This window comes from Corticium candelabrum, chromosome 2 (assembly GCF_963422355.1).
Source record: "Corticium candelabrum chromosome 2, ooCorCand1.1, whole genome shotgun sequence".
NCBI classification, from domain to species: domain Eukaryota; kingdom Metazoa; phylum Porifera; class Homoscleromorpha; order Homosclerophorida; family Plakinidae; genus Corticium; species Corticium candelabrum.
In genome coordinates this window covers 1,818,062-1,832,355 of record NC_085086.1, presented here as the reverse complement: position 1 = coordinate 1,832,355, position 14,294 = coordinate 1,818,062, and the positions used below count along the sequence as shown (strand labels likewise).

The 14,294-nt window shown below is 40.3% G+C and overlaps 2 protein-coding genes across 3 annotated transcripts in view; both read right to left on the bottom strand.

Annotated features, from left to right (window-relative positions):
• Positions 1–4,311: 4,311 nt before the first annotated feature.
• On the bottom strand, positions 4,312–11,074 carry LOC134176106 (probable serine/threonine-protein kinase DDB_G0271682). Of its 2 annotated transcripts, XM_062642783.1 has the most exons (4): positions 11,006–11,074; positions 10,754–10,856; positions 5,481–6,125; positions 4,312–5,414 (listed from the first exon to the last, which is right to left on the bottom strand). In XM_062642783.1, the coding sequence occupies exons 1-4, from the start codon at positions 11,009–11,011 to the stop codon at positions 4,861–4,863; spliced, it is 1,308 nt and encodes a 435-aa protein (XP_062498767.1). In that variant the 5' UTR covers positions 11,012–11,074; the 3' UTR covers positions 4,312–4,860. The 2 variants fall into 2 exon arrangements, with proteins under 2 accessions (XP_062498767.1, XP_062498766.1); XM_062642782.1 differs by lacking the exons at positions 10,754–10,856; positions 11,006–11,074 and having other exon boundaries at positions 5,481–6,336.
• A 1,383-nt stretch (positions 11,075–12,457) lies between these two features.
• The window catches only part of LOC134198342 (palmitoyltransferase ZDHHC17-like), a 17,855-nt gene continuing 16,018 nt past the window's right edge, over positions 12,458–14,294 (bottom strand). Inside the window, exons 9-10 of the mRNA XM_062667715.1 lie at positions 12,596–12,605; positions 12,458–12,536 (exon numbers count right to left, since the gene is read on the bottom strand). Of these exons, the coding sequence (XP_062523699.1) occupies positions 12,458–12,536; positions 12,596–12,605 (89 nt within the window). The remainder of the gene's footprint in view (positions 12,537–12,595; positions 12,606–14,294) is intronic.

The following is a 14,294-nucleotide window of genomic DNA, read 5'->3' as shown; positions in this document are numbered from 1 at the left end:
TCAGTCACAAAACATATTGGCTGCGGCTAGCGAGATGGCATCGGCCAGGTGCACAGTTAGACTAGCTACATACTGCTGAATGCACTCGATGGACAGCAAATCAGTTTTGTTCGAAACAGCTTCGTGCAATTAGTAAACCCTTTACTGTCGGAAGTCACTTGTTTTCTTCAAATTTCTTACAACTGTGTACTTTGCGCGCTTTCTTCAGTCAATCGTGTCTAGTGATGACGTCACATAAAGTCTCACAGTTAGTTACGTAAATCAATAGTCAAGTTAACGGAGAAGCGCCTAACCAACGGTGAAGACGTGTAAACTACTGTTCCTTATATTCGCTCGTGGAGTGGCTAGTTAGGAGTGGTGCGCAACGCACAGTAAAATGCGCATGCCTAGCAGTAAGTGACAATTTTTCCATGGCGATGTTAGCAGTTGTTAACTTTCATTACATCAGCTAGTTATTATTAGCAGCTAAGAACAGCATTAGCTGTCACAAAAACAGCTAGTACAAGACGCTATTTACGTTAAAACGCTGCTTACGCCTAATTCAATCTTGTTGCCATTTCAATAATTACAGAGTGACGTCAAATAACGTGAAGTGTCAATTTTTGGCATCCATCAAGGAAACAAACAATTATTCAAAATGATCGATTTGTAACAGCTGCCCCCTGGGTGTAGGGGTGGTGGAATGCAGTCACATAAGTGAGCATAGTTACCATAGAAACATCTCTAGTAATGACTTCACATGATGTAAACTATTGTATGTTTACTTTCTTCAAAACTAGCAAAGAACGATTCGAATTTATCAATTCGTAAACGATTCCCCCGAGGGTAGTGGTGGTGGCTTACGGACGGACGCACGGACGCACGGATGGACGTACGCACGGACGGACACTCAGAGTAACTCGCTCGCTTCGATCGCTCGCAAAAGAATTAGTATCTATATTCATGCAACGTGCTAGGATACCATTCAAACTACCTCTGAATCTTGTCTAACGAGTCTATCTAACGAAAGCTGTTACATACATGTATAAACAGGTTTAATTAACGCTAATGAAAACGCGCTAAATCTTAGACATGCCTAGAAAAGACGTACAAGCCCTAGTGAAGACATGTACACCCTAGGTATATGTTGCGCGCTTTTGAGCTCCTAAAACCTTACCAAACTAGAACTCTTTCTCTGAAAAAAGGAATAGATGTAGGGATTGTATAAAAAGTAACAGAAACAAAATCTATAGATAATATGAAACAAAGGCAGACATCATTAGTGAATCCTTCCAACCCCCACATTCTCTACATTATACATTTTGGAGGTTGGAAGGATTCACTAATGATGTCTGGCTTTGGTTCATATTATATATAAATCTTGTTTCTGTTACTTTTTAAACAATCCCTGCATCTATTTATTTTTTCAGAAAAAAGTTTTTAAAATTCTAGTTTAAATGTATACTGTATTTAGTTGTTAGTTGTTTTTTCTTGCTTTATTGTCATTGAACATACGTAGTTAGCCGTTTGCTATTGTATCCTAATTTAAATATGAAAAATATATGTGTATCTGTCTGTGTGTCTGTCTGTCTGTCTGTCTCTCTGTCTTTCTGTGTGTCTGTCCATGTGTCTTTCTGTGCATGTGTCAATCTGTCTTTCTGTGAGTCTTTCTGTCTGTATGTCTGTCAGTGTGTCTGTTTGTGTGTCATTGTGTCTGTCTGTCTGTCTGTCTGTCTGTCTGTCTGTCTATCTGTCTGTCTGTCTGTGTTTCATAATTAATTATTAAATTTGATTAATTGCTATGACTATGGATGTACCTTACAAAATTGTTGACTGCATTGTTGTTTCGATTTGTACTGATAGTGATAGTCGAGTTGGGGGTAATCATCCTCCACATTTTCACAGGACAACACTGAACTGGCATTAAGAGGTGCCTACAGAAATGAATACAACTGTAACCACATTGCATAAAAATATAAATAAATAATTAGTAAATAAATATTTTAAATATAAATATAAAATAATAATTATCAAAATAAAATATTTTAATTAAAATAAAAATAGAAATAATTAATTAAAAAATAAATATTTAAAAATTGAAATATAAATAATTAATTAGTAAATAAATATTTAAAATATAATTATAAATAATAAATTATATATTAAATATTTTAATAAAAATATAAATATAAATAATTAATATTTTAAATAAAGATATAAATAATTAATTATTAAATAAAACAAAGTATAATTACATAATTATTCAATAAAGATTTTAAAATAAAAAATACAATTTAATAATTTAATAAAAAAAAGTAATTCAAAATAAAATGTAAATAGTTTAATTAGTAAATAATATAAACATATAAGTAATTAATTATTAAATAAAACTAAATTAATTATTAAATAAAGATTTTAAAACAAAATAAAATTGATTATTTAATATAATACATCAAAATAACACAAATAATTAATTACTAAATAAAATATTTTAAATTAAATATAAACAATTAATTGTTAATTAAACAAATATTTAAAAAATATAATAAATATAAATAATTACTTAATAAAAAATTTTTAAAACAAAAATACAAATATAGTTATAGCTAATTATTGAATAAAATATTTTGATGATCCGGATGTGTAGGGTTGACCTCGTTGCTAGTGCAGCTAATTGATGCAGTAGAAGACACCGAACGGTTGCAGTGTTGGATGCCATTTGTCTCTGTCTCTGTACTGAGTGTTCTCTACCCAGCAACCTCCTCAGTGCAATATCTCACTGTCTGTGTGTTCAGTGCGTGGGCGTGACCAACATGTTCAAGTTGAATGCGAATGAGTCTCGCTCTCAAATAACGTAGGACCTTCGATTGACAGATCGTCTGTTGTTGGAAGAGCGTAGGACGTTGCCACACTAACGGTCTCGATGTCCAGACATGAGTTTCTTACCGGGCACCTTTAGACTCGAGCAAGTCTCTCCCCGCCTTCGTCATTCCCCGGATTGTCAATCCTCGCCACGGATTGTCAATCCTCGCCACGCGACGATTGACAATCCGGGGAATGACGAAGGCGGGGAGAGACTGGCTCGAGTCTAGGGCACCTTAGTTAACATTATTGCAGTCAATCATCTACTGTCTGTTCACAGTAAATGTGAACTCGGAAGTGAGTACTTTCTGTTCCCCATAAGTGTGAACTTTGAAAATCATCAATATCTCCGCTGTTTTTTGGTCTTTTGAGATGATCTAGGTATCCGTGAAAACCGCTAGGTCTGGCATTTCTGTTTATCATATTATCTAAGCCCTTCCTACGAAGGAAACAGAAACCTAATACTTGTGCATATCAAAGCCAACGGGTGGAGCAAAGGTTATTATCCAATTATCTTGTAAGACCAACGGATCAATAACTGGAACCATTTAACATAATTGATGTAACATGGTCCAACTGGAGCAGCTGGTAGTGCTCTAATGAGCACACCTGGTGTGACCTCGACTTCATTACTCACTTCCGAGTTCACGCCTAGGGAAATAGACAGTGGTGAAGTCGAAGTCTCACCAGGTGTGCTCATTAGAGCACTAAGAGCTGCTCCAGTTGGACCATGTTTTACTAATTATCTTCAATAGTTCCAGTTGCTGATCCGTTGGTCTTACAAGATAATGGGATAATAACCTTTGCTCCGCCCGTTTGTCTGTGATATGCACAAGTCTTATCCTTCCAATTTGTTTGTAGAAAGGGCTTAGATAATTTGATAAACACAAATGTCAGATCTAGCGGTTTCTAACGATACCGAGATCATCGCGGAAGTCCAAAAAACAGCGGAGATATTGATGATTTTCAAAGTTCACACTCATGGGGAACAGACCGTAGTTTTGCACTTTCTGGCCATTCTACTCTTTAGATTTGTAGCTTGGCTTAACATTGCAAATATATTGTCGTTTCAATTTTTAGATTTAAAATGAAAATTACAAAATTAAAAAATAAAATTAATTTGTTAGAAAATATAAGTTTAAAAAATTAAAATTAATTTTTAGAAACTATAAAATTTAAAGAAATTGGGCAATCTAAATTTTAGCAAAGATTTTAAGTGCCTTTGAACGCGCATGCAATAGACAACATTCTGTTTGATCGATCACTAACCTTGTTGCTAGCGACTGATTGATGTATATGCTGACCCATAACCATGTCTACAACACATTCTCATCTAACAGACCAACAATTGCTAACAGCAAGAGTTTTCTATTCACACGTTGTCCTACATGACTTACTGATTATACATCATAATGTAAAAAGTGAATACATACAAACAGACTGACAAACATGTATGTGTGGAGTTTTGAGTTCAATTGGCAAGTTGTATTATAAAAGACTCATACTCAGCTGTAGCATTGACATACAAAGTGATAAACACCATCAAAAAGGCTACGAAAAATGTTTTCAGTTCACATCAGCACAAAGTGAAACTGTAAATTAAAAACTGTTGAGACTGACTGCTAGACTATCAAAAAGTCACCTATATTGCACAGCACACTACACACACATGCAACATCATCTATTGCATTTATAACAAGCAGCAAAGTTGGATGAATTGAGACAAAGAGACAAACAAATACATCGCAATTATCTGCTCTAATGTCACATCCACGGCATCTCTACGAGTGTCACTTTGTCTTCATTGCGCTTCTTGCCTTTCACCATCCTTTTGGGAGGACATGAAGTGTACTCGTCATTCTGCTTCACTGCATTCACTTGCATGAGAGCTGCTGCTGCAGAAATGCGATCACGTGGATTCTCTTCTGCCATAGCATAGCAAATGTCCTGCAGTGGAACATAAGAAACAGCTCGAAACTGATTCTTACGCCGTTTCACCTCTGCACCTACTCCTGTGAATTACTCAACAAACGTGACTCCCAAGCTGTACATGTCGGCTTGTGTTGTGTTGCGTGGGGTCACTGCACGACCTTCCACAACTCGTTCTGGTGCAATGTATTGTGGACTGAGAGGACCAACAGAAAGCGACTCGTTAGAGAAGCGACAAGAGCCCAAATCACCGATTTTGGCTTGCATAGTCTTGCTGATGAGAATGTTGGTAGAGCGAATGTCTCCATGAAGAAGAGCAGGCTGCAGATGGTGGAGATACATCACACCACACAGACATCCCACAGCTACATCCACTTGTTCCCTCATGGACAGATATCTGCTTTTCAAAGCAGCTTTGATCACATCTTTCAGTGATCCTTCCAAAAGCTCCATGACGATACGAAGAGGAACTTCATTCTCAATGATAGCTCCACAGATGGATACGACATTGGGGTGGTGGACACGACTGGACACCGACACTTCACGTCGAATGAATGAAATGTTGAGTTCATCTACTCTAACCGGTTCTTCATGAAATGTCTTGACAGCAACTCCTACACCACTCCACATGCCAACACCAACCTCTACAAAACACCATCAATACACACATACACATACAGTAGAGCAACCGATTCACCAATTTCTGTTACCTCCATAAGCTCCTTCTCCCAACTTTAATCCAGTCATGTGTAAACTGTCATCATGGATTAGTGTAACGCTATCATATTGATGTTGAAGTTGTTGCAGCTCCTGCACTGCACTTTCACTTCTCTGTAAGTCTCTCGCCAGACGTTCATTAGCCGTCTGCTTCTCTTGCACCTCGTGCCTCAAGACGTTCATTCGCCTTCTTTGTTCTTCTATTGTGCTTCCCTGTTGCTCTATTGTGCTTCCCTGTTGCTCTATTGTGTTCTTCTTGCCATCCAATTCTTCCTCCTTTTGTTGCAGTTGTCTCTCCTTGTCATCTAACTGACTTGCCATTCTGGTGATTTCCTCCTGCAGTTCGTTTGCCTCTCTCTGTTTCTGTGCTGCTAGATGTTCCTGCTCATGAAGTGCTGTTTGTAGTTGTTTGTTGTCTTCGTCACGTTGCTGCATGAGCTGCAGCAATCTCATTAATTCTCCCACTTGACGTTCATTCTCATCAGTGACGGTACGAGTCACAGCCTCCTGATCAGCCAATTGCTGCTGTAAAGCAGATTTCTCTGCTTGAATGGCAGATTTCTCCGCTTGAATGGCTTGATTGCTTTCTCTGAGCTGCTCCAACTCTCTTTGTAAATCCTCAACTTGACATGCACTTGCTTGATACGCACATGATAAACAAACACAAAAATCAAATATACAAAGAATACAAATAAACAAATGAGTGAACAAAAACAAACATTCTAGCTGCCATCTGATTTCCCACCAATAACACGACTTTGATATCACACATAATAAACCCATATTTATGCAATTTCATCCTTGATCTTTCATTACGAAAAATACGATGATGCAAAACCAAGAAAGTGATTGATTCCGCGTTAGCAATTGCAAACAAATAAGTTCTGTAAAAATAATAATAAATAATAATAATAAATAATAAATAATAAGGTCGAGCGGACCAGGAGGCTAGAGAAGAATCGTAAGAGACTTCGCCAGGACGGTTTGTTTCAACGAGATGCTGGAGGGTTTTACAGAGAGTCGAGTAAGCAGATTATTCAGGTCTCTTCCCCGCCATCCGAGTCTGAGATCGAGCAGAATTGGCGTGGTCTCCTAGAAACTGAGGTACATCACAATGAGTCTGCCTTCTGGCTGAGACGTCAAACTGATGGCGAGACGCACCGAAAAGATGAGCAGCAGTGGTTACCTATCTCAGACAATGAGGTCACATCGTGTCTCAAAAGGATGGGGAGGTGGAAATCTCCTAGCCCAGACGATGTTTATGGTTTCTAGGTCAAGCGTATCACGTGTCTTCACACTGATCACAGTGATCTGACCCCGTAACTACAACCTGCTGGTTCAGAATCCAGACTCTGTACCCGACTGGTTGTCTCAAAGAATAACCACTCTGATTCCTAAGAATAACAAGACTGACCAGGCAAAAAATTTCCAGTCTATCACGTGTCTGTCTGTCTTTTATAAAACGCTCACATTAGCCACCAGGCAGAGGATTGCAGGGCATTTGGTTCAGAGAAACCTCATGGCTTGGGGCAGAAGGATTGCCGACAGGGATCTTTTGGTGCAAAGGATCAGCTGTTGATCAACAAGCTGCTTACCGAAGACTGTAAGACTGGACACAAGAGCTTGAGCATGGCTTGGGTGGACTACCAGAAAGCCTATGACAGCGTGCAAAACCGTTGGTTGCCCCAATGCCTTCAGATGCATAAGATCAGTCCAGTCTTGTGCAAGTACTTGTCACATGTGATGAAGAGTTGGAGGACATCGATGGTGCTTTCTTGCAGGAACAGTACGATCAAGACAAGGCTTATGCAGATCAGGAGGGGTATTTTCCAAGGTGACTCACTTCCTCCACTTCTCTTCTGTCTGGCTCTCAATCCTCTGAGTAAGGAGTTGACTAGAAGCGGTCACGGCTACTGGATGACCACTGGGCATGGTGAGACTGCCAAACGTCAGCTCATCAGTCATCTACTTTACATGGATGATCTGAAGCGGTATGGCAGAAACTCTGATCAGTTGAATCGGTTGTTGCACACGGTTCGTACCTTCTCTGATGATATCCAGATGAAGTTTGGTCTGGACAAATGTGCTGTTGCATACTTTGTCAACGGCAGGCTATCTGGACACAACTCGGGAGTGACAGTAGGAAAAACGGACACCATCAACTGTCTGGAACGGGGTAAAGTCTACAAGTACTTGGCTGTGGATGAGAGTAACGGTATTAAGCACAGCATGATGCGGGAGAGACTCCGCTGTTAGTACTTCCGCAGAATGAAGGTGGTTCTCCGGACTGAGTTGTATGGTTGAAACAAGATTCTAGCCATCAATGGGTTTGCACTACCGCTTCTCACTTACGGTTTTGGCGTCATTCATTGGGGGTGCACGGACCTGCAGCAGCTCAATCGACGGACCAGAAAGCTCCTCTCTATGCACGATGTCCACCGTCCTTCTGCAGACGTTGATCGACTGTACGCTCCTTGCAGTGATGGGGTAGGGGATTCCAACAGGTTGAGTCGACATATCAATCTTGTATTGTGAGGCTGAACTGTTACCTTGATGACAGTTCTGATCCCTTCATACAGATCATACGGGAGTGTGACTCCGGAAAATCTTCACACTCGATCAAGCGCATGGCTTGTTGCTTTACTGCACAGCTGCGGAGGAGTCTTCCTTAGGACGACAAGTCGCAGAGCTTACACAGAAATGTATTCATCTGGGTTGAAGGTGGCTTTGAGCAAGCGCCTGAAACAGATGCGAGACATTGCCATACGTGTTGCAGTTCTCTTCGTATGCGGCCCAGAAGCAGGAAGCCTATGCACGCGCAGTATTGCCGTCTCACTGAGCAACCGCCTTTTGACATGAAAGAGACCCACGAATGGCTAAAGGGAGTAAATCTTCCTGCAGCAACTGAGGGTCTGGTTGTTGCTGCTTAAGATCAAGCTCTTCAGACTTGGTACTATGAGCGCAAGATTCTACATCGTGATGTCGGTCAAACTTGCCGCATGTGCAGTGTACCCCTGGAAACATTCGACCACATTGTGGCAGGCTGTAGTTCTTTGGCACCGATGGACTACACTGATCGACACAATCAGGTGGCCTCCATCATTCACTGGGATGTTTGTCGTCATTTTGGGGTTGCAGTGGAGAGCAGACGGTACCGGCATCATCCTGATAGGCTTGTGAAGACGGATGACATTACTATGCTGTGGAATACCACCATCCCCACTCCCAAGAAGATCAAAGCCAATGGTCCACACATCTGATTCAGAAATAGGAAGACAAACACTTGCCTTCTCATTGATATCAGCTGCCCTGCTGATGGCAACATTGGCAAGAAACATGCTGAGAAGATGGCGAAGTACAGCGACTTGCGAGTGGAGATAAGCCGCACGTGGCATTATCGAACACTGGTGGTTCCGGTGGTCTTGGGAGCTTTGGGCACAGCGCACGCAAGTATTGCACGGTGGCTGGACATTATACCAGGTCATCACAACCTGCAGCACTTACAGAAACAGTGCTTCTGGGATCTACTCGGATCCTTCGTCAAGTCATGTCTTTTTTCTAGACAGCCGTGATGGTCTAAGTACTTCTGAAGCAGGGTTTGCTTCAGGTACTTGTAATAGACTTTACAAACCAGACCGATCTGGTTGAGCACGACAACAAAACTAAATAATAAATAATAAAACATAAATAATAAAATAAATAAAAAATAAAAAATAAATAATAATAAATAATAAAATAAATAATAAAAAATGAGAAATAATAAACAATAATAAATAATACTAAATAATAATAAACAATAAGAATAACTAATATATAAAGTAGATGCTAAATAATAAATAATAAATATAAAATATAAAATATAAAATAAATAATAAATAAAAAAATAAATAATGCAATAATAAATAAATAAATAATAAATGTCACCGCCGTGGCTTAGTGGTTAGCAACAATGGCTACCACTCCATGGTTTGGGGCTTCAAACCCCATTGACCACAGTAAATTATGAAACTTGTCTGTCTTTATCTCATGTTCTCTAGCTTTATCCATGAGACTATGACTCACTTCAGTCGTTGGGGAGTTTCTGTGGTCTGGCGAATGGTCCGTTGACAATGACATTCAGTGCTTTCCTGGTGGTCATTGATATCCACTAGGCGTGCTGTCCCAATGTTCGCGGTTACCGTAATGCCTGCAATCTATATCGAATTGGCTAGTCATTGATCGCCGGTTGACTACACAGAAACATGTACCCTGCTGGGCTCACCTGCCGGGTTGGTGGGCGCCCAGATGGGGGTAAAGACCCCACTTGCCCATTATGGAGGGGCATAACGACACACAATAATAGATAATAAATAAAGGTTCTGGCCATCTTTGGATCTGCACTGTCGGTTCTCATTTACAGTTTTGGTGTCATTCATTGGAGAACCACGAACCTGCAACAGCTTGATCGACGGACCAGGAATCTTCTCTCTATGCAAGGTCCACCATCCTGCGACAGATCTTGACCAGCTATACGCTCTGTGCATCAAGGACGGTCAAGGGTTATAAAAGATAGAGTCGACGTATCAGTGTTGTATTGTGGCGATGGACTGTTACCTTCATAATAGCTCTGGTTTCTTAATGAAAAATGGTACAGGAATGTGATGCTAAGAGGTCCTCTCATTCAATCCAACGCATGGCCCATCAGTTTACTGCAAGGCTGCAGGGGCGTCTCTCTAAAGACAACAAGTCGCACAGCCTGCATGGAAGTGGGACAATCCTGTGTGATGGTGTCTTCTAGACAAGCACTGTCTATCTAGAGGAATGAGACAACAAGAATTACTGCTGCTGCTGCTGCTGCTGCTGCCTCAGCCCCGCCACCACTGCCACCGCCACCACCACCACCACCACCAGCACCACCACTAAGTTGTCAGCATTGTAGTCACATAAAAAATCTTTTAATGTTTGATATAAATGAGTAAAAAAGACTCAAACTTTACAGAACAGTATAAACTGTCTGGTTGTTTTCTGTAGTTGCTGTTTAACTGGTTAATATTCTCCACTCCAGTCAGACATGCCTTGATGAACTAAAGTGAAAGTGAAATCCTGATTTCACTGTCTTGTACAGCCACACCATTTAATGGCAATGACAAAGTCTGGACTGCGGCAAAAACAAAACACTGAATTTTTGGTTTTAATTGTTTACTATTAGACAAATAAGAATCCATACTGACGTAACCAAATCAATATTACCCACAAGTAACTGAATTTTCTCTCTGCTGTGTCTCACCTCTCAATGCCGTCGGTAGGTCTGTAATTAGTCTTCTCATTTCAGCAATTTCTTTATCCTTTTCTGAACTTTCATTTCTCAGTTGTTGTGTAGATATAGCGCTCTGTGTAAAACAACAGCAATTCTTACTATTGATGTATACAGCAAACAATGTTCTAGGCAGTTACATTGTAGCAAATCTCACAAAACGACACACCCACGCAATATTCAAAAACCAACTACCAAACATCTATACAAAAGTAACCAACTGACCCTCATTGTTTGTGTCACTGGTGCAGGAAGACGAACATTTGATGCTATTGCTGTTGAGCTTGTACGACCTGCAAACGCCAAAGTAAAAATGTAAAATTGACTAAATTTTATTTTGTTAATTAAATTTTATTTTGTTGATTAAATTTTATTTTATTAAATAAATTTTATTTTGTTAATTTCTCTTTACAATTTCTGCTTATTACTAAAACTTATCAATGTGACAATAATATAGTAAGTACAAAATGAACATTTCACCAGACTACACAAAGTAAACATCGACACACACACACACACACACACACACAGACACACACACACACACACACACACACACACACACACACACACACACACACACACACAAATACACAAACACACACAATTGACAAATGTTAAGCCCTCCACCTCGTTCGAGTCGGCCATAGTGTCAGTTACAGAGATAGCTCCACTTGCCTAGAGAGACAGGGACTCCATGCGCTACGTGGAAGCTTAAGGACCAGCGCTACAATCCACCTGGAGCTTGGCCAGGCGCACAGACAATGGCATCGCCCTGGGCCTAAACACAAAAGCTCAACGTACCCGTCTGTTGCATGATGTTACTGCCAAACCAGCGGTCTTGTCTACCTCAGTCAAAGACAAGGAACGTATCTATATTCCTAAGTCGATAGAAGGAATTGTGTGTAAGTTGCTGCCAATTACACCATAGCTCGCCATCACTTGGAATTGCAACCCGGATGTTTCCATTCTCCAAATGCATTCTCCACCCAATCGAGCTACAGCACCACACACACACTCTCACACACACACACACACACACACACACACACACACACACACACACACACACACATTGACAATAAATGGATATACCAATCGGAAAGTTCCAAATATAGCACCCTGCCTATTTCTAGATAACCCCCGCCCCACTCGGAGCGTTAGGCCACGCTGAGAAACCCCTTGATGCGTGACCAGAGCATCAGAGGGCACCAACTTTGGCGCAGTCGTGGGACTGAACATCAAGTATACACGCACCTATATATACTGCCTGACGTTCTGCCAAGCCAGTGAAAACACACACACACACACACACACACACACACACACACACACACACACACACACACACACACACACACAACGTTACTATTCCCTTATTCCCTTCCTTTAGGTGTCATCCATGTGAGACATGACAATGAAGACAGCTCCCCTTGGCCTCCAGAGACAAGGCTTCCATGCACAACGTAAAGTCTCCAAAAGTGCTTTAACAATCTGAATAGAACTTGGGGAGAGCGTCCAAGAGCACCGGCTATGGCACAACTCTGGGACTGGACACCAAGGCCCTCATGTACCCATCTGGTGCAGGATGTTCTTATCCCCAGGCAATGACCAGGTACTCATTTATTCTCCAGATTCAAGAGAGGAAATTAAGTATGAGTTCCTTGCATAAGGAAACTACGCCCAAGCCCATCTGTACTTGAACTCATGACCCAAAGGTCCCGGATGTTTCCATTCTTCTCTTACACTCATTGAGCTACATACACAACACAAACACAAACAGAAACACAAACACAAACAAGCACACACACACACCTAATTAAGTCTGACATATAAAATCACTATTAATGATTGGAACCACAATTCACAACTAATATTTTTATAAATTACTGTATTTCATTATGATTATCAAAACTAAATAATTATTCACAATTAGTAACGAGTACAGAGTGGAATATAAAGAAAAATTTTAGTCAGACATCGTGCTCTAGTAAAAAAGGTTGACCTTAAATTGAAAATTTTGGGCATTCATTCTTATTTGATTTCACAATCTTTTCCTGTAATCTTCGGCATCAACATTTAATTTAAATTCTTATTTGTTGCATCATATTCACTACTGTATATATTTCCTATCAAAATCTATACTACTATATAAAATTGACGGTGTTTGTATATATATATATATATATATATATATATATATATATATGTATATATGTATATATGTATGTATGTATGTATGTATATGTATAAGTATGTATGTATGTGGCTCAATTGGTTAGAGTGTGCAGTTGGAGATTGGCAACATCCGGGACCTTCGGGTCAGAGTTCGAGTGCGGGAGGGCCACATACATAAGTTCCCTTGGGCAAGGAACTAACATACAATTGCCTCTCTCTCCGGAGTGTCAGGTTCTGTCCAAGGAGCAAAGAAGTTTACATATAGACAGTGACTGCTGATAGTGTTTCAATTGTATACTAGTATCGTAGATTGTATACTAGTATCGTAGAAAGTATAGTAGCAAGTACTTAGTAGTGTCTGCAGTAACCTGGGCCCTAAGGGTCCTTGTAACAAAAAAAAAAAAAATGTATATGTATAGTCGGCTAAACTGGATCACGCACGAGTCTAAAATTTGGAGTACAGGCGTAACTCGGCATGAGTAAGAACATGGGCAGGGTGGTGTCGACCTGTACTTTCAGTCGGGTCCCCTTTTGGGGATGCAACGTAGAACGATATTATGCTGTTCATCGTTCAAGAAGAAAACTGAATGCCCCTGATAGACTCAATTTGAAGGAAGTTCCTTTACTTGAACTCAATCTCATACGGTAGTTGTTTTCTCATAATTAAAAGTGCAATGCTCATGCACTTTAATTTCAATATCCATTGTTTGTTCACATGCCATTGTTACGTCACAATGCTATCGCTATCCAGCAGTCCCATCAGACTGCGTTATCTGAGCAAGCTGTTGCTGATTTGTTTACCTCAATTAAACATCAAACTACATCCAGAGCAAAAAGAAAAGAATTCCAAAAGAAATATTGTTTACATAATTAGTGCGTAGGTAGGTTGGAAAGGTGCTGAGTATATTCTAAAATATCCCAGGAGGGCCCACCTCTACTCGCTGACATTGGATAACATCAAACTACGGCCAGAGAAGACGTAGAGGTCCACTTTAGTAATGGTCAGTGCGTATAGATTGGAAACGTGCTGAGTATATTCTATAGTATCCAAACAGGACACATTCCACTCGCAAGCGAATTACACTGCAACGGCCATTGGACCTCCACCAAAATTAAACTGACCTCGGACGGTATGCACGGAGCGTGTCGTTTATCTAATATCGGCGACATCAAAAACGACAAGATATTTTTGGTAGGATATCTGGGTATCTAGAAATACGCCTACCTTTGGTTTTTCCGAATATGCTGCCGAATACCTGCCACATTCGAAAAGCCTGTTTCTGCAACGGCAGCAACGTCTTCGAAGTGATAACATCCAATGGGACTGTTGAAATGG